The 18,805-nt window shown below is 54.3% G+C and overlaps 1 protein-coding gene and 1 pseudogene across 3 annotated transcripts in view; one reads left to right on the forward strand and one right to left on the reverse strand.

Annotated features, from left to right (window-relative positions):
* Kif6 (kinesin family member 6) overlaps positions 1-18,805 on the reverse strand; it is a 394,766-nt gene continuing 375,961 nt past the window's right edge. For 2 of the 3 annotated variants that reach the window (XM_048805239.1, XM_048805241.1), the window contains 3 exons: positions 10,663-10,752; positions 9,109-9,215; positions 1-2,690 (listed from right to left, as the gene is read on the reverse strand). In XM_048805239.1, the coding sequence (XP_048661196.1) occupies positions 2,674-2,690; positions 9,109-9,215; positions 10,663-10,752 (214 nt within the window). In that variant the 3' untranslated portion in view covers positions 1-2,673. The remainder of the gene's footprint in view (positions 2,691-9,108; positions 9,216-10,662; positions 10,753-18,805) is intronic. The other variant, XM_048805240.1, reaches the window with a different exon arrangement.
* On the forward strand, positions 13,470-13,989 carry LOC107143881 (annotated as a pseudogene).

Here is an 18,805-nt window from a genome sequence, read left to right on the forward strand (position 1 = left end):
TTATGCCAAGAAGCATTTATTCTTGTAAGTCAGTAGGTCTTTGGGTCAGCTGTGATTCAGCTGATCTGGACTGGGCTTCACTGGGAAGCTCTGTTCCAGTCTGGAGACAGCTCAGATTTCTTCTCTGTATGTTCCAAGTTCCAGGTTGAAAGAGCGGCAGCTATCCAAGATCTGTTCATCTCAAGATATCGCAAGAATGAAAGAAATCACAGCCTAACCCTGCAAGCTGTTTCAAGCTTCTGCTTATGTCATCCTAAATACACGTTATGTACACAGGGCCAAAATTTAAAAGGCAGAGAAGTATACTCCAACACACGAGGCCCCGACAAAGCTTTGGATGCCAATTCTATTCTAGCTGGTGAAGAATGAAGACTCGTTGTTCAGGGTACCAGTTTCTCTATCTGCTTTTTAAAAGTCCCTGTTGGCTAGAACTGAGGAAGCTGACCAGCACCCCCACCCCCACGTCCTGTCCAGGGAACATAGAGCTAAGGGAATTCTGGCTAGGACAGGGCTGGAGTCACCCACCCGGCTGCTTTCCAGAAACATTTTGAAACACTCTTCATTTTGCCCTGAGTGAACTCAGAGACTTCCTATTATTCCTGGTGCCCCTGAGCCCAGTGGACTGTGGGAGCACCCCACCTCAGCATTCGCCTGTTCCTCCCATCACAGAGGCCAGCTGCATCCTTGGGTGCAGATGCCTGCTGGACTACCACACACCTCCCCCAGGCTCAGCTTCCCCTGGGAGGAACAGGGACTAGGGACAGGCCTTTTGGAGTGGGGAGCTTCCTCACCAGTTCCCATGCATGCTTTGCAGATGACTAGATCAGCAAGATCCAGTGGCCCCAGATTACCTGTGTGTTTTTCTCTCTTCTCCATTTCCTCCCTGCCCATAGTGACTGTTCCAGGAGGCTGGTTCACACCCTGCATGGGGCCGCACCACACATCTCTGTCAATAAAGCCTTTGGATCCAGCGGGAGAGCTAAAGTCAACAGACTCTGGCCAGCTCAAGGCGTGCCAGGAACACTGGTGCTGCTTCCAGAGAGTGTGCTGGCAGGTTCCACACCATCTTCAGGACTCCTGAGTGTGTGTGTGTGTGTGTGTGTGTATGTGTGTGTATGTGTGTGTGCGTGCGCATGTACATCAAGATGTGTGCACCATGGGCTCTCGGAGAACCTTCTAGAATCAGGTCGTCAGGGCTCTGGTCCTCCCCTGGTTCTACAGACTTTACTGAGGACTTACTGTGTGTCCTAGAGTCACGAGGACCAGGAGGTGATCCTCACCACGTTGGGACTCCCTCACTGAGCCAGAGGGAAGTACAGGGACCTGAGAGCAAGCTGCGTTCTGGTTCTGTGAACGGAGGGACTATTTATTGAGCACCAATTCTGTGCTGGGACACAGCAAGGAGCAAGAGGAACAGGTCCCTGTGGTCCTGGGGCTTTCAGTACTAGGGGGTGGCAGGCCATTTAAAAATAGGCGAGAAAAGAAGGAGAATATGTCTGTTGGTGATGAAGAAAATGAAACAGTAAGGGGATGGGGGTCCCTCTGGGTGGGGTGGTGAGGGGGGCTCTGGCCACTAGCTGGCTGTGGAGCAGCAAGACGTGTCTCCTTTTGCTTCAGCTTTCTAATGGTGTGAGCCAGGGCGTGACCTAGAGCAGCTCTGCAGGCCTGGCTGGCTTTGAGATGGAACACATCCCTCTCCTCCCGCATGACTCTTTTTACCCAGTTCTAAAAGACAGAAAAACCCAAACAAACCAATTATACGTATTATCTCTCTGCTCTCCCTCCAGGGTCACCAGATCCTCTACTTACAGCACAGACTCTAGGAGCACGGGACAGGCACTTTTATTCAGGTAGCCTCCTTTCCAGGGCCACCCCCCACCCACTCTCCACTCCCCTGCCACCCTCCAGCTGGAGCTAGGTTGAAGCCCGGATGTAGGCTGTAGTTCTCCCAAGTCTCCTGAGGGCTGGCCCCATCCACGGGTATGCCAGTGCCTGGAGTGCTGGGCGGGTTCACTGAGACAAGACCCTGGCAGCCATGCTTTCCCTGTGTGAACAGGGAGTTTGGCTCAAATCCTGCAAAGCCCCAAGTGGCTGGGTGGAGGCTGAGTCCTGTGGTGCCTGAGCTGCCCTCTCTCAGATCTTGAGAGCTGTCCACTCAGAGGGTTTGGGCCGAGAGAGGCCATCAAGGTGCTCTGCCATGCACTTCCTTGCCTGGGGCTCCCAAGTCCTGCCTGGATTGCCCGTAGCCACTCCTGGGCTTCTAAATTAGGGGACAGGCCAGGCCAGTGGGCTGGTAAAAGCTAAAATGAACTAATTATTATCCCCCACATCATACCACGGTGGGCTTCCCTTGCCACTACGTTATGATCTCATAATCTCAAAGGTTTGTCGTTATCTACGCGTGACGTCACTGAGAGCGAGCTGAAGCCTCATCCTGCCAGCAGCTCCCGGCATTATCTGGCTCTGCCAGCCGCTCCAGCAACCACAGGAAGGATGTCACCTGCAGCCCTGGCCCAGCGTCTCTGACCGCCCCCAGAACACCATCCCTAAAGAAACACAGCTCCCCTCTGCTGGGTTCAAGTTCATCAGCTGCTCCCAGCCACAAGCAAGAGGCCGTGACTCTGTCTGTACTTCATTCTTGAAGCAGCACATGGCTGGACTCTCCTCAGAAAATCAGTTGCTTCCCAGACCTGGAAGGAGACAGGATGCTCTTGGTTAGGCTGTGCCTGAGGCACTGGCTTTGCCAGCAATGAAGGGGGGGGGGGAGGATTGTGGGCCACTCCCCCGGGGGCTGTGTCCTGCCTCACAGAACTTCGTCTCCGAGCTGGAACTCTGTGTTGGGCTGCTTTTCGTCACTGTGACCAAAATACCTGACCAGGACAACTTAGAGGAGGAAAGGTTTATTTTTGGCTCATGGCTGCAGAGGCTCAGTCTGTGCTGGGTCAACTCATTGCTCTGGGACAAGGTGAGGCAGCCCCTCAGGGGCCAGGGCCAGCAGAGGAAAGCTGCCAGCTCATGGCCACCAGAGAGGGGGAAGGGCCGCGAGGCAGTGGCTCTCTTCCAGGGCAGCCCATATGGCCCCACCTCCTCTAGCCATGCCCCACCTGCCCACAGTTACCACCCAATTAGTCCATTCAAATTAGGAGGGACTGACTAGGTGACAGCTGGAGGTGACATTCATAATGTAACCATTTTACCTCTGAATACTCCTGCATTAACTCAGGCGCTTTTGAGGGACCCCTCATATCCAAACCATTAACACACCCACATTAACTTTCCCAACTTCACGGTTCTCACTGATGCCCTTCTCAGTCCCCGAGAGAGTCCCTCCTTGCTTTTTGCTGAAGATATTACGTTATTTCAAGATGGTGCCTCCTGGCCATGTGACCCTCGTCCTGCCTCCTCCTGTAGCTGGTTACAGAGAAGGCTTACTGGATTGGGAACTGTAGGCCCTGAGCTCCAGCCAGGATGGTCCCCAGTGTGTGTTATGACTTTGGGTAAGTCACCTCAGTTCTTCTGGCCTCACATTCCTCACGTCCTGATGGCCAGAGCAGAGGATTCCTGGACAAGGCAAGGAAGCTAGCTTGGCTCTTTGCTTCTCAAAGCGTGGTCCATGGACCACAGGCACTGGGATCCCTGTGGAGCTTGTTAAGGGATGTGGTCTGGGGCTCCATCCCAGACTTACAGGATCAGAATCTGTACTTTAACAAAATCCTTAGATTTACTGTCACATAAAGCGTGAGTTATAGGCAGCTTATCTGCTTAAAGTTTGGCTGATACGATAAGAGCAACGGGGAATTTATGGGCTCCTTAGGTGAGGAAGTGAATAGAATGCTTTTTACACAATTGGAGGTTAGGGAGGTTGAGGGGTGAGGCCTGTCGGGAAACAGGTGAGCAGGCAAACGCAGCTTCCAGGTGTGGCCAGGGGTCCTGGCAGTGGGCAGAGAGTGTGGGCTTGGACTGCCTGATACTGGAGAAGACAGATTCTCAGTGGCCCGCTGCTCATGGGAGGTGTGGAAGGAAGAGGATGAGAACACTAAGGCCACAAGTCCTGGTCCTGCAGGTCCCATGCTGTGTGCAAGGCCCAGCTGGCCTCATTTTTAAGGCATCTGACCTGTCCTAATGGGATCCTAGAATGGGAAGGGAGAGTAGGCAGGCAGAGCGGAGGAAGGTGGTGGACCCAGTCACTCTGGACTTGTGGCTCTTGGCTCTGCTGCACCATGGGGACTTCTGGGCAGCCTTGGTAATCCTGATGCCCAGGCCACACACCTCCTCACTGTTTCAGGATCTCTAGGGGTGGGCCCCGGTGAGTTTGATGCCCAGCCAGGGTGGAAACCCACTGCTTTTGTCTCTAGTCCAAGGACTGGTGGGGGCAGAACTAGGCACCACGGGGCACGTAGTGACCGATCAGGCCTGAGGCCTGACGTTTCCCCTGCACACTGACGAGCACGGGGCCAGGATTAGTTAACAAGGAGTCTGAGCCGGTCCCCACCCAGGACAGTCCCCGACCTCCACGGGCACTTGCAGCAGGGACTGGGGTGGGGAAGGAGTGCTACAGAACAGGGCTGGGAGCATGTGGCACCCCAGGACACAGCTCCTCATGAGCACAGACAGCAAGCCATTCCTTTCATTTGCTCCCTGAGATCAAGTGACAGAGCTCTCATTTTGTATTGGGATTTGGATTTACTGCGTGTTCCCAGAAGGGCACTGCCACAGACACACCATTAAAAAAAAGTCACACTCTTGGGTGTGGGACCAGTCCTCACAGAGAGGCCTGGTCCCTGCGAACTCTCCGGAGCTTGGCGGTTCCTGGGAGACTGATGTGGGCATTATCTCTGGAGGGGCTCCCACCGGGCAAGGTAGAGTCTGTATGTGACAGACACTGAGGGGTGGGGACTGCCCAAGGCCACACAGGGTAGAGAGGTTTGAACTGAGGTTCCTTCCTTCCTGTCCCCTGCTCTTTCACTCCCCAAGACTCCTGGACACAGGCAAGAGCTGAAGTTTTCCCCGAGGACTTGGAGACCCCTGGCAGGCCTCCTCCTGCCACCTTGGGAGAAGAGGGGCTTGAGGTTATCTGGTCACCACATGGTTCCTTTCTGGGTGGAAATATGTCCACACTCAGGAATTAAGGGGGCTCTAGGAAGGGGTTAATCTCATTTCCTCAGACGTAAAAACCATCCTTGGCAGTTGGAAGCGGCAGATTTGACTCTGGATGACTAACGCCCCTTGTGGGGGACATATACCTGTCCTCACGTGCCCCTGGCAGGGATTTAAAGTGCTCTGCAGCGTTTCCCCGAATCCTAAATCAAGTCTATTCATCCCGCGGCTGGTGAAGCCTGTGAGCGGAGGGGCTCGTGTTAAATCGCCCTCTCTGGGCTCCTGCTCCCAGCCCACAGTCACAAATTCCCGGTAATGAGCACGGCTGAAGAAGCCATGACAGCGCTGCACGCTAAATTAAGAGTGGGGCCCAGGGCAGGGGAGTGTTTGCTTTGGCTGTGGTGCCGCCTGGGCTCCGTGTTGCCTGGCAGGGTGGCCTGATAAGTGGGCCGCGTGTGCAGCGCTGGGCGGTGGGCCCTGGGCCACCTGCTGGCCTTCGTCCTGACTGCGGGCAAGGGGCTCCTCATCACCCCCTCATCTCCCTTTGTCACTTAGAAACCAGAATCATTGTATATTTTTTCCTTTTAAGACTGAAAATTGGATCCTGGGATTTTTGTTTGTTTGGATGAATTACTTCCCGGCTACAGGGTGGCTGGAGGCACAGTCACCCCTGCACCCATCCTGGTCCCTCTTCTTGAGGACAAGAGGTCAACTCCCTGTAGCAGAGTGGCACATCTTGGTGGCGGTGACTTTTCGAGGCCCCATAGCGCAGTGCAGAGAGCAGCAGCCTGGGCTACCCTGCCTCTGCCAGGCACTAGCTGGGTTGCTTGGGCAGGTTCTTTGACTTCGAAATGTCTTTGTCTCCTGTGGTCAAAGGGGGAAGGTATCTGGGCTCTGGATGCCGCGTAGGAGTGTGGCGAGCATCAGATGAGATCAGGTAACTTGAAAGACCACAAATGTCAATTCGCCATCGAGGTTCTGATGAATGTGCCCCCCGGCTGCAGTGTCTGCACGGTCAGGGTCAGTGCCCCAGGAAGACGCCATCCTGACAGAGACCTTGGGTTTGCACCTGTTCCTCTAAGAGAGCTGGATTACATCTCCCTGATGTGAACTTGACTGCTCACTTGCAGGCCTCTTGCGGGGAGGGATGGAGGTTGACCTCTGGAGTCTGGGACCCAGGGGAATCCAATGGCGGCCCCTTCCTCCTGATGACCCGGAGACCGCCTCTGCTCACTTTCTCAGGGAAGTTTCTCCAGCAAGTCTCCCCTGTTCCCCACAGCACCCGCTCCTCTCCCCACTGGCCACTCCTTGACATGTCTTCCTAGTCGCCACTTACAGTGAGCAAGACCCACCCCTGGCCTCCTGCCTCCCTTAGCTCCAGCCTTACCCCTCTGTCCTCCGCTCAGCTGGCCTCCCTGGGGGGTTGCCTCTGCTCACTGCCTCAGCTTCCTCCCCTCCATTCTTTCCTCACCACACCCAGGTCCCACAACTACTGTCTGTGACATTCCAAAGAGCCTTCCTTCCTCCCTCAACCTCTCAGCACAGTGGACACTATAAGCATCTCTCCTTGGAAGCCCTTCTTCTGCAGACCTCCTGAGGCCACACACCTCTCGCCTGCTGTCCCTGCCCAGACCCTGGAGGTGCCTTCTTGGGGTCTCAGCTTCCTCCCCACCTTGCAGGGTTGGGGCTCCCCAGGCAGTTCCCTAGCAATGGGAACAGCTCTGTGCACTCCTCAGAGGAGACCCCAGCCCGCCTCCTGCTCTAAGCACTTCCAGGCATGATGGCTTCCTATTTCTTCTTCTAGCCTTGGTTCTCTCTTGAGCGCCTCGTGCTCTGCGGCCTCCTCCATGTCCCCTCTGGGATGTCAGTGGTAGCCCACCGGAATTCGGTAAGGCTCCCGCCCTTCCCTCTGACATCTCCTCGCCTCTCACGTTCCAATAAATGGCTCCACCATCCTCTTAGCTGCGCAGATGGAAAGTGCAGGAGATGCCTGACTTCCGTTTCCCCTTCCATCTCGTGTCCAGTCTCCTGGTGGCTCTCGCCCCTTGCCTGCACCTTTACAGTCGTCGCCTGTAGCGGGTCGACTCCTGGTCTGCATGGTGGCCAGGGCAAGCTTTCTCAGGCGTCTCTCAGATCCCGTCACTCCCATGGTCACAACCCCCCAGGGGGCTCCCGCGTATCTGGATAACATGGCCCTGCGCGGCTCCTGCCCTCCAGCCCTCACGCCTCCTTCCCTCCCAGGCTTTCCACCTTCTGCCCTTCTGCTTGGACTGCGGCTCCAGAATGTCACATGGCTGCTGTCCTTATTATTCAGCCACGAGTTTAGGGTTCTCTTCTCCTGAGAGGCCTTCCCACCTACAGTCTTCTGAGCTGCTGTCCACGACACTGTCTCACATCACCTCCTCTGTCTGTTGACGCGCTCATTGCTTATCTCCTGCACCCCCACAATGTCAGTTCTCCAGGGCGGGACTCGACTTTTCCTGGTGTCGTCCCAGCACTAGCAGTAGAACCTGGCATACAGGAGGTGCCTAATAAATAGTGTTTGTTGACCGACTGGCTGCTCACTGTTGTTCAGTGCCCGACATATATCATCACAGTATTTTAGGCACTGATGGGGCCTTTGAGATCACCAAGTATGATTTTCTTCTCTTTTTTAGACAAGGAAGCTGGGGATGAGAGAAGGTGAAGATGTCACAGCAAGTTGGTGGCAGTGTTGGGCTGTCACAGGCCTCAGAAAAGACCTGATGAGGTGCCAGTGCCGCTCTTCCTGGTGGCAAAGGCAGCACAGGAAGCAGGCTGGTGCCCAGTGAGGGTGCCCGCTTGCTCCTGGAGAGGATGGCAAAGGCCGACCTGGGCTGTGGTGCTGTGACATGTGCAAACCATAGAGAGCAGTGCAGCAGCTGAGGCGGCCTCTGAGCAGGTGTGAGCCACGAGAGCCAAGCCTTTCCTGTCCCGCTGCTGTGGTTTGAGTCTGCACAGGTCCATGTGTTGGAGGCCTGCTCTCAGCGTGGCCATGCTGGGAGTGGGGCCTCGGGGGAAGCCCGTAGGTCCTGGGTGTGCCCTCAGCAGGGAGTAAGGCAGTTCTGGGGGCCTTGAGCTAGTTCTTGAGACGAGTTGCTATAGACAAACCTGACTCCTGAGTCACTCTGGCTCTGGGCCTTGTGTGTGAGCCCTCCCTGTCACTCCCGTCCACCATGAGGTCTTCCCCACAGCTGAGCTGATGCGAGTGCCATGTCCTGTAACTGTAAGTAGAATGCATCTCTTTTCTTTATTAAGTTTCCCAGTCCCAGGTATTTTGTTACAGTAACACACACACTGTCAAGGCGGGGCTCCTTTGGCATGGGAAGGCAATGCTGAGCCTGCCTAGGAGCCTTTGGATTATGGGGTAAGGCTAAGACTAAGTGCAGGGCTGGAGCAGGAGGCCCTGGGCCTTGTCCCTGGGGCATGGAATGCAGGAGAAGTGGCCTGTCCACAGCAGATGGAGATGGTCAGCTGCTGAGAGGAAGGGGGCAGGCCAGTGACAAGGGCCAGGAAGGGCCTTCTCCTTGTCTTCCTGTCGTCTGACACGCCACACATATTTCCTCCATGACTGATGCAGTGTCCTGGGGCCTGGGCCCTCAAGTGGTGTTTACATCCACACTTGTTGGCAAGAACCACGCTCCAGGAGGAGAGCGAGAGTTCCAGCCGGGGATTCCACAAACCACCACGCATCGCTCAGGCCCTTCCTGTTTGGAGAAGGCTGGGCAGGAGAGAGAGCCGCCTTCAGGGACAAGGAACAAACGGAGCGGAAGGCCTGGAGAGGGAGAGGCTCTGCCAAGTGGGCTCTACTGCACTCGGGCCTGTTTGGGCCATTCTCGTCCCTTCTCCAGGGGGAAGCAGAGGCCAGCACGTGGGAAGGGCCCAGCCCAGGATGCTTCCTGCTGCCTTCCCACTGGGCTGTCCACTCCAGCCTCCCCATGCCGCCCCCATGCTGGTGAGCAGAGTGGGCCCTGGGCCCTGGGGAGCACTTACATTTCTTCTGCAAAATGTTCTGCCTGGCCTTGAGGAATGCCAGGATGTCAGAGTCCGTCTGGCTGTCTCCGGTGAGAGGGACGGACGAAGTTGTCCTCTCAGGGATGCTGGGGACAGTGACATGTCGCACTTTACTACTCCTTATGGTGGGACTCAGCATTCAATTTTCCAAAATGTGTTCCCATTTGTGGGGAGTAACTCTCACCAGGTGCGTATGACAGCCTGCCTCCTTCTCCCTCCCTCCCACCTTCTGCACAGCCACTCCTGTCCTTTTATCAGCACACTGGGTCATGCACTCCCTGGCTTAGACTCCTCTCATGACTTTTGGAGTAAAATTCAAACTCTATCCAGTGACCTTCCAGGTCCTGCGGGTGTTTGGATCTCCCACCCACTGTGCCCCCACACGACCCTGGGGCCACCCTGACCCTCTTCCTTTTTTCTGCTACTGAATATGTGAAGCCCCACCCAGCCTCAGGGTCTTTGCCTTCGCTATCTCCTCTCCCTCCACCTCTGTCTCCATCCCTCACCTCCACACCTGTCCTCATCCTGGACTTTCCCAAACCAACCTCCTTTTACCCAGCTCTCTTCTTAGATGTGACATCTTTAAGGATGTCCCCCCAATACATATACACTCTCCCACCATGGTCTAGCTAGTTGCCCCCAAGGCTGAGATCCATAATCTCCTGTGTCTCCCCAAAAAACAGAACCATGTTTAGCTAAGTACAAAAAAAAGCTCGCCTCCCCAGAATCCTTTGCAGCTCTGTGTGGCCAGGGAGGTTCGTGAGCAGAAGCTCGTGTGGGATTTTCAGGGAATCCCTTATAAAGGGAGGGAGGTCTGCACCCTTCCCCTCCTCTCTCTCCATTCGGACTTCTAGATTGCTCTAAGAAAAGTCAGAGTAGCACACTCCCCTGGCTGTGCCAATCCTCAGCCTGACACCCGTCACTCCACCACTGGCACCACTGCCTTAGAAGGCCAGGAGGGCTGTTAACAAGGCCATGATCACGAGTGGTTCTGGGTGTGGGGATTCCAGCTGCCGCTCAGCGAGGGGCCCTGTAGCAGGAGCTGCTGGCCATCCTGGGTTCGGGAGGGGAGGGACCATGGTGGGGTTCCGCGAGCTCTGGGAGAGGAAGAGGCCTGCCAGGTGAGCGGGCGCTGTAGTCAAGGCCACCAAGAGCACTCAGGCCAGGAGCCTTAGCAACTCTGTTCAGTCCCCAAGCAAAAGGCTTCTGGCTGGGGCCAGGCAGCCGGCTCTGCTTTGGCAGAGGGCCTGGTGGGTTTGGTTGGAACTGCCCGCGGGCTGGCTCCTCTTTCCTGTGTGACTTCAGGTACATTCTTCACAAGGAACTTGAAGCACCTCTGCTGGACAAGGACCCGGTGCCCTGGGAGAGAACTCCCCAGCTTTGAGAATCAGAAAGCATGAGAGATTCCATGGGATCCCCAGTGGACAGGACGGGGGCCAGCCCTGGGCTCCATCTGGGCGGCTTTGGGGGAAGAGAATGTGACTTTTACTGCACAGGCCGTCACAGGCATCGAGAGGGAGGGAGGCCACCAACCTGCCTTCCAGCCAGGTGCCAGTGCTGCTCTGCTCCGGGCTGCGCGGGCTGGGGCAGGGCGAGGGCGAGACCTTTCTGGCACTCCCGACACTGCAAAAACCGACAAAAGCCAAAGTTAGAGGGGATAAGAAGGGAATGCAGGGGCTGGGGATGTGGCTCAAGTGGTCACGCGCTCGCCTGGCCTGCGCGGGGCGCTGGGTTGGATCCTCAGCACCACATAAAAATAAAATAAAGATGTTGGGTCCACCGAAAACTAGAAAATAAATATTAAAAAAATTCTCTCCCTCTCTCTTTAAAAAAAAAAAAAAAGAAGAGAATGCAGGGTTTACGTTGTTTATATCCAGCAGCTTTTGTGAACTGCATGTCCTTCCCACATTCCTATGTTGAGGTCCCACTCCCCAGTGTAATGGCGTTTAAAGGTGGGGCCTTGGGGGGTAATTAGGTTTGGGTGAGGTTTGAAGGTGGCCCTCAAGATGGGGTTAGTGTCCTTATGAGGAGGGAGGGAGAGGCCAGAGCACTCGGCCTGAGTCTCTCCCTGGACACTACGAGGAGGAGGTGTGGCCAGCCAGGAAGGGGGCCCTCAGCAGGAGCAGATCTGCTGTGCCATAGAGTTCCTATGTGGAACCGGCCCCAGGGGGATGGGATCAGGAGGCCGGGCCTCTGAGATCAGAGAAAGCCCTCATGAATGGGGTTAGTGACTTTATAAAGGAAATATCAGAAGCACTGGCCCTTTTTCCTATGTGAGGGTCTTTACCAGACACCAAAATTGCCAATGCCATGGTCTTGGGCTTCCCTGCCTCAAGAACTGTGAAAAACAAACGTTCATTGGAAAACAAATGAACTGGGCACAGGGGTGCACAGCAATGATCTCAACCACTTGGGAGGCTGAGGTGAGAGGCTGGCAAGTTTGAGGCCAACCTTGACAGTTCAGTGAGACTTTGTCTCAAAAAAATAAAATAAAAAGAAAAGGGAGTGTAGCTCAGTAGTAGAGCATCCCTGGGTTCAATCCCCAGTACCCTCCACATGCACACACAAACACACACATAAACCAAAACCAAAAACCCAAACCCCAAAAGAAGAACCAAACAACCACAATAACAACAACAAAACCCAAATGAGCCAACCCAAGCTCTGGGATTTTGCTATAGACGTGGCTAAGTGCCAAGAATCCTGTCTTGGGTGGTTGAACACTGATTTCATTGTTGTGGCAAACCATGTGTTGGCCGTAGAAGGTGAACAACAGGCAGTGAAGACTGTCACTGTTTACAGGCCAGGCCTTGAGAGGGTGCTCGGGAATTGCCGTGCCATTCAGTCCTCTCAGTGGTAAGAGGAGGATGTCATTATCCTAATTCACAGATGAGAAAACTGAGGTGTAGGGCGAAGCTAGGGAAATTCCAGTAGGTGGTAGCATCTGGACCTCATCATGACTGCGAGGCCCAGGCCTGAGCTCTCGACTGCTAGCTCCACACTGGCTTTCCCCTGGCCACAGTGACCACCCCAGGGGGCCTCAGCTGCTGACTCTGTGCTCCTGGAGTGAGAAGTCATATCTGACGGCTTATCAGGTGCACTGGGCCCCTTTAACATGGTGGCCTGATGTGTGTGGCTTGCCTTGGATTCCTGGCTGCAGACAGTGGAAATCAGGGCCCCTCCTGGGTGCAGATGAGGTGAGGGCCAGTTTTTCTAGTTACTCTGCCCTGCTCTAAGCTGTGCTGTAAGCCCCCGGAGATGGAATTCTCTTCCTTGCTCTGGGATGGTCCTGTGTAGAGACGATAGCAGAGCTCAAAGAGACCAAGAAGTCACATGGGACACACTTGGGGAGGCTCAGGCTGAGTGTCAGGCCAAGGACAGACAGATGAGCTGGCCTTGCCAAGCCTGCATGGTCAGTCCAAGGCATCTGCAGGCCTGATGACCCAGGTGTCCCACAGGTGAGTGGAGACACTGCCCAGCTCCTCTTCCACCCTCTCCAACCTCAGCCAGTAGCAGGGCTCTTACTCTGGACTCAGGACAGTGGGTCAAATAAACAGGAAGAAAATCAGAGCCCGGTCCCCGCTCCTCCCCCTAGTGCTCATTTCCTAGCAGTCTGGAGTCTCCCTGGGGCGCCTGGGAGAAGCTGGGTCTGTGCTGTGTCGGGCGAGGGCTGCTGCAGGACTGGAGGCAGCCACAAGGTGGCAGGCTGTGCACGTTTGCCTTTGGAGAACACTGGCCAGTTCCCAGGGCTTCCGAGGGGTTTCTGGTGCCAGCCTGGTGAAGGGAAGGAGAAAGGGCTTTTCATCTTGCAGGTGTTTCAATTACAGCAGGCCAAGGTCAGTGCAGAAAGTGTAGCAAGTCTGCAAGACCAAGTCATTGGTACACAAATGGCTCATGGGCTCCATGGCTTCCAGTGGAGTCTTTGTAGATTCCAGGGGGAGTTTACAGATGTCAAATTGTTGAGGGTCAGGAGTGGGTAGAAGAGGAGGAGAAATGGATGAGGGCATGGCAGAAGGGTGTGATGGCACCGAGGCAGATGGGGACATGCAGCACCCCCTGCAGAGGCCAGCCATGTCCTGCAGGAGGACACATGGCACTATGTGCAGGCCTGGGGCTCCTGAGGGAGCGACTCCCCACCTCCTAAACTGCTGGAGTATCCCTGGGGGCCAGGGCTCAGTTTCCTGACCCCCAGGAGTGTGCCACAGATGACCTCTGCCCTGTTTGCCCAGCAAGCCTTTGACACTGAATTCATTTCTCATGCTCTCTCTCCTGGAAAGGGAGCATATCAGCTATCAGAATGAATTATCTCCTTAATAAAAATTAATAAACCACTCTTTCTCTTCAACGAGGCTCCTGAGTGGATGCAGAGATGCAGATCTTTGTGAAGACCCTGACAGGCAAGACCATCACCCTCGACGTTGAGCCCAGTGATGCCATCAAGACTGTCAAAGCCAAAATTCGAGACAAGGAGGGCATCGCACCTGACCAGCTGGAGGACAGCTGCACTCTCAGGTCACAACCTCCAGAAAGTCCACCTGCACTTGGCGCTTCACCTGCGAGGTGGCATCACTGAGCCTTCCCTGTGCACTTGCCCAGAAGTACAGCTGTGACAAGATGATCTGTCACAAGCGTTAAGCCCGCCTGCACCCCCGTGCTGTCAGCTGCTGCAAGTAAAAGTTGGCCACACCAACAACCTCCGCCCCAAGAAGGTCAAATAAAGCCCCTCCACTGGCTCCTTTCCCCAAAGGGTGGCCTCCTGTCCAAGCCCCATGCATGGCCTTGGGTTCTCAATAAAGTTTCCCTTACGTTGATTGGAGCAGTAAAAAAAAAAAATTAGTAAGCAATGTTGATGATACTTAGGCTTCTTGGGTTGCCAGGGCATTTAGTATGGTCAGCCCTCAGTACCTGGACGCTGGGCTTTTGGAAGCTGGCGGGAGGACCAGCTCACTGGCCTGAAGAGCGTGTAGAGAACAGCCGCCATGGAGTTCAGGTGAACACAGTCGCTGGGCTCTTGCTCTCTTTGCAGAAGCTCTTTAATGGCGCTGAATGTTCATCTGCTCGTGGAAGGATAATGTAGAGCGACCCTGGTGCGATTTACAGATGAGGCCAGGGAATCGCAGAGTGGGGAGCTGCCTTGCCCAAGGCTGGGCTGCTGTGGCAGAGTCCCTTTGTCAAAATCTTAGTGATCAAACTCCTCGGAGGTGACGCCTTGGAAGCCCGAGGCCCTCAACGGCAGGGTCCAGGGTCTCTCAGCGAGCATGCCCAGGAGCCGTCTTGGAATACCTAGGGGACACCCAGGAATGGCTAGCAGAGCAGGCCCCATGCAGGCGAGGAGGAAGCTGGCGAGGGGCAGAAGCCAGGAGGCCAAGCCCTGGGGCTGGTGCTTAGACCTGCCCCACCACGGCCTGCAAAGGTGGCCGCAGAATGGACGAATGGCCAAGCTGTACAGAGTGGCCAACAGGGAGCGGGCCAAAGGGCAAGACGCTCAGGAAGAAGGAAGGAGAAGGGAAGGAAAGGTGGGGGTGAAGGGAGGGCTGCAAGAGAAGGAAGGGGACAAGGAGCGCAGCAGAAGGGGACAGGCAGGGAGAGCAGGGTGGAGGACGGGAAGGACGGAGGGGTCTGGCCACTAGATGTGGAGTTTGAAGCTCTGTCTCAACGACACAGTTAAAAAGAATCCCATTCTTTTCTGGGGCCTTGGTTTCTTCATTTGTAAAATGAGGGAGCTGAATTCAGAGTTTCTCACTGAAATGGCGAGGAGCCAGTGACAGGGAGTGTGGCTTCCCAGTTCTTCAAAGGCCACCTTCTAGGGACATACAGGATGGCTCTTTGAAAGTCCTGGCCCCTTCGGGAAATCAGCTGGTGGGGACACTTGAAGGAGTGAGGCCCCCAGCCGGGGCCTGGCCCGGCAGGATATTAGTTTGTGTGAAATATTACAAGATGTGGACGAGAAAGTGACAAGTCTACTAGGCACACTGTACGCTTGCCCCTGGGGGCAGTCGTTAATGCTAAACAAAACTGGTGTCAGAAGTGAGGACAGTGACGAGACTCGGACAGGCCTGGCTTTAGTCCTGGTCTCTCTGCTAATTGGCTGGGTGGCCCTGAGCAAGTTATTTAATCTCCCTGAGCCTGATTTTCTCAACTACTAAATGGGGAACAATTCTGACACTGCACAGTCATTCCGTGCCTGGCCATGAGGGCCTCAGCAAGTGACAGTGGGTGTCATTACCGTAAGAGGAGGGCCGATGCAGCTGCTGGGGGTCCTCTTTGGCTGGCTGTTCAGAGTGAGCTGCCCCAGGACAGGGTCTCTTCCCGCCTCGGCTCTGGGTGGAGCTTCGTGGGCTCTTTATTGCCACCATTCTGAGCCAGTGGCAGTGGCTTCTGAGTCAGAGACTGAGCCAAGTCTTCTCCCCCTCCAGCCTCCAGCAGGCACACTGTCCTCTCTCCTCTCTATGTGACCTTCCCACTCACCTGTCCTCAAACTATCCTGTACTCAAACTACCGTGGTGGGTGGGGACTGTGGGGAGCTGACCCTCACGGTGTCTGAAACGCTGGTTAGGACACTTCTCTGCTGAGGGTCACAGTTCTCAAGCAGAGCACCAGCAGCCAGTGCAGGTGACAAGGCCCCAGGCCCCACCTGAGAGCCATCCTCTGGGCGCCTCCCCAGCCGTCAGGGCATGGGAGCCCAGGAGTGGGATTCTGGGAGACTCACAGAAGAGCTCCTGCGGGTGGTCCCAGGTGAACTATGGAAAGCCAGGGTGCAGGGATTTCCTGGCAGGCACGGCCGATTTCTTACCTTATAACCCCGGGCCAGGTGGGTGCTCATTGGAACCGTCCCGACACCTCAGCCCACCCTCATTTCACTGTCTGTGAAGCAACAGAAAAAAGAGCCGGGGCTTCCTATGGGCTGAACAGGGTATTCCTGGCCCTAGGAGAGGGGGCTCTAGCCTCCAGGCCGTGGGGGAGCTTGTCCTCACAGGCCACAACAGTACCCGGGGGCTCTGTCCTCTGTGCTGGGCTTTCAGATGTGTTTTGTGGAGGCCTGGGGTTTTAGGGAGGAGTTCTGGATGGGGACAGAGGTTGGCAGATACACAGGGTGCAAGGGAACACCTAGAGGATGCCAGGTACAGGGCACAAGGCTGGGCTGCCTCTCCCGCCCGGGCAATGCAGGTGCCTAGTGACGCTGCCTTTTCCATTTTTTAAACTAATAGACTAATTTTTTTTTGGTACCAAGATTGAACCCAGGGAAGCTTAATCACTGAGCCACACCCCCAGCTCCTTTTTGTATTTTATTTAGAGACAGGGTGTTGCTGAGTTGTTTGGGGCTTTGCTAAGTTGCTGAGGCTGGCTTTGAACTAGAGATCCTCCTGCCTCAGCCTCTGGGGCCACTGGGGTTAAAGGTGTGTGTCAGGGCACCTGGCAATAGACTATTTTTAAGAGAAGTTTTAGGTTTATAGAAAATTGAGTGACACTACAGCATTCCCAAACACCGCTTTTTATCCGCCCGCCCCCACGAGTTTTCCACCACTCTAACCCCTGGCATTGCTGTGGTTCTTTTTTACAGGTGGTGAACCAGGGCTGACGAGTTAGCATTAACCAGAGTGCACAGGTGACACAGGGGTTTGCTTTTCGTGCTGAATAGGTCTATGGATTTTGACAAGTACCATCGATCCACCAATATCCTATCTTCCCGAATAGTTGCGCGTCCCTAAACATCCGGCCTCTGTCTGTCCATTCTTCCCTCCCCCCAGGGCCGGGGCAGCCACTGATGTCCTAGCAAGTCGGTAATTTCCCTTTCCCAGGTGTCGTCTGGTCGGGCTCCTCTAGCGGGAGGCTTTCCAGGAGGCTTTCTTCCACTAAGCAGTTTGCATGAAAGCTCTCTCCGTGTCTTTTCACGGCTTGGTAACTCTTTTTATTGCTGAATAATACTCTTTGTCTGGATGTAGCTCAGCTCATCATTCTTCTTTTGGAAGACTTGATGGCATTCACTTTTTGACAATTATGAATGAAGCACCTATAAATAAGCATGCACGGGTTTTCCCCACATTTCTTATTGGCGTATTATATTTGTACATAATGGTGGGATTTGTTATTAATATTTGTACATGTGCAAAATATTTCAATATAATTTAGCCAATATCATTCCCGATTTCCCCTCTTCCCCTCCTCTCCATCCTCCTCCCTGGGGCCTTTCCTCTAGTCTACTGATCTCCCCTTTTGATTTTCATAAAATGCCCCCATTATTCTTTTCCTTTGTCCTCTCTAGTGTCCACATATGAGAGAAAACACATGACCTTCGACCTTCTGGGACTGATTTATTTTGCTTAACATAATGGTCTCAAATTCCATCCGTTTTCCTGCAAATGACATATTTTCATTTTTTTATGGCTGAATAATCATGATTTTTATCTGGATGTAAGTTTTTGACTCATCTGGGTTAATACCTGGGAGTGCCATTGCTGGGTTGTATGGTAACCCTATATTTAGCTTTGCAAGACTCTGCGGAACTGTCTTCCAGAGTGACGGTGTCATTTTGCATTCCCACAGGAGGTCCTGTTGCTCCATGTCCTCACGAGCTTCGCTGTGGTCAGTGTTTTGGATTTTGGTCTTTTTCCTCTGTATTAGTGGCACCTCACTGCTTTTGTGTGAACTGCCTCGTGACACCTGATGTCAAGCACCTCGTCATATACCTATTTGCCATCTGTAGATCATTTTTGGCAAAGAGGCTGTTAAGATCTTCTGCTTATGTTTTTTCAGGTTGTTTGTTTTCTTATTGTTAAATTTCAAGAGTCCTTTATATATTTTGGATAGAAATCCTTTATCAGATACGTGTTTTTCAAATATTTTCTTCTCATCCGTGGCTTCTCTTTTCATCCTCTAAAAAGTGCCCTTGGCAGAGCAGCATTTTAAAATTTAATAAAGTCCAAGCAAGGGCTGGGGTTGTGGCTCAGCAATAGAGCGCTCGCCTAGCTCGTGCGAGGCCCTGGGTTTGATCCTCAGCACCACATAAAAATAAATAAATAAAATAAAGGTATTGTGTCCAACTACAATTGAAAAGTAAATATTAAAAAAAAAAAAAAGTCCGAGTGCCAGGGTGTCTGGTGATATGGCGGAGCTGGGCGATGGCATTGTGCTGTGGCTAGGTAGCAGCTGAATGACCTGTGTGAGAGCAACACGCAGTCTGGAGTCCTGCAGAGGCACTGGACTCTTTCCAGGTTTGGAGCATTGGATTCAAATTGCATCATCAGGGCTGCCGCCTGCCGCCCGCGCCTGCAAGGTAGGCAGACCTGCGACTGACCGGCAGAACAGGCCCAGCGGCCCGCCGGCGTGGTAGACACAGCACCCCAATTGGAGGAGGGGCAGAGCAGAGCCGCCGCCCGCGCCTGCAAGGTAGGCAGACCTGCAACCTACCGGGAGAACAGGCCCAGTGGCCCGCCGGCGTGGTAGACACATCACCAGCATTGGAGGAAGGGCCCAGCTGTCGCCCGCAAGGTAGGCAGACCGCGCGTCCCGGAGAAGGGGCCCAGCGGCCCGCCGGCGTGGTAGACAGATCACCCCAGTTGGAGGAGGAGCACAGCCACTGCCCGCCCCTGCAAGGGAGACTTTCCAACTATACAAGAGCAATATGAATATATAGGGGGGAAATTCAATAACACAACAGTTTCACCAAGCAGAAAGA

This window comes from Marmota marmota, unplaced genomic scaffold, assembly GCF_001458135.2.
Source record: "Marmota marmota marmota unplaced genomic scaffold, marMar, whole genome shotgun sequence".
Taxonomy (NCBI): domain Eukaryota; kingdom Metazoa; phylum Chordata; class Mammalia; order Rodentia; family Sciuridae; genus Marmota; species Marmota marmota.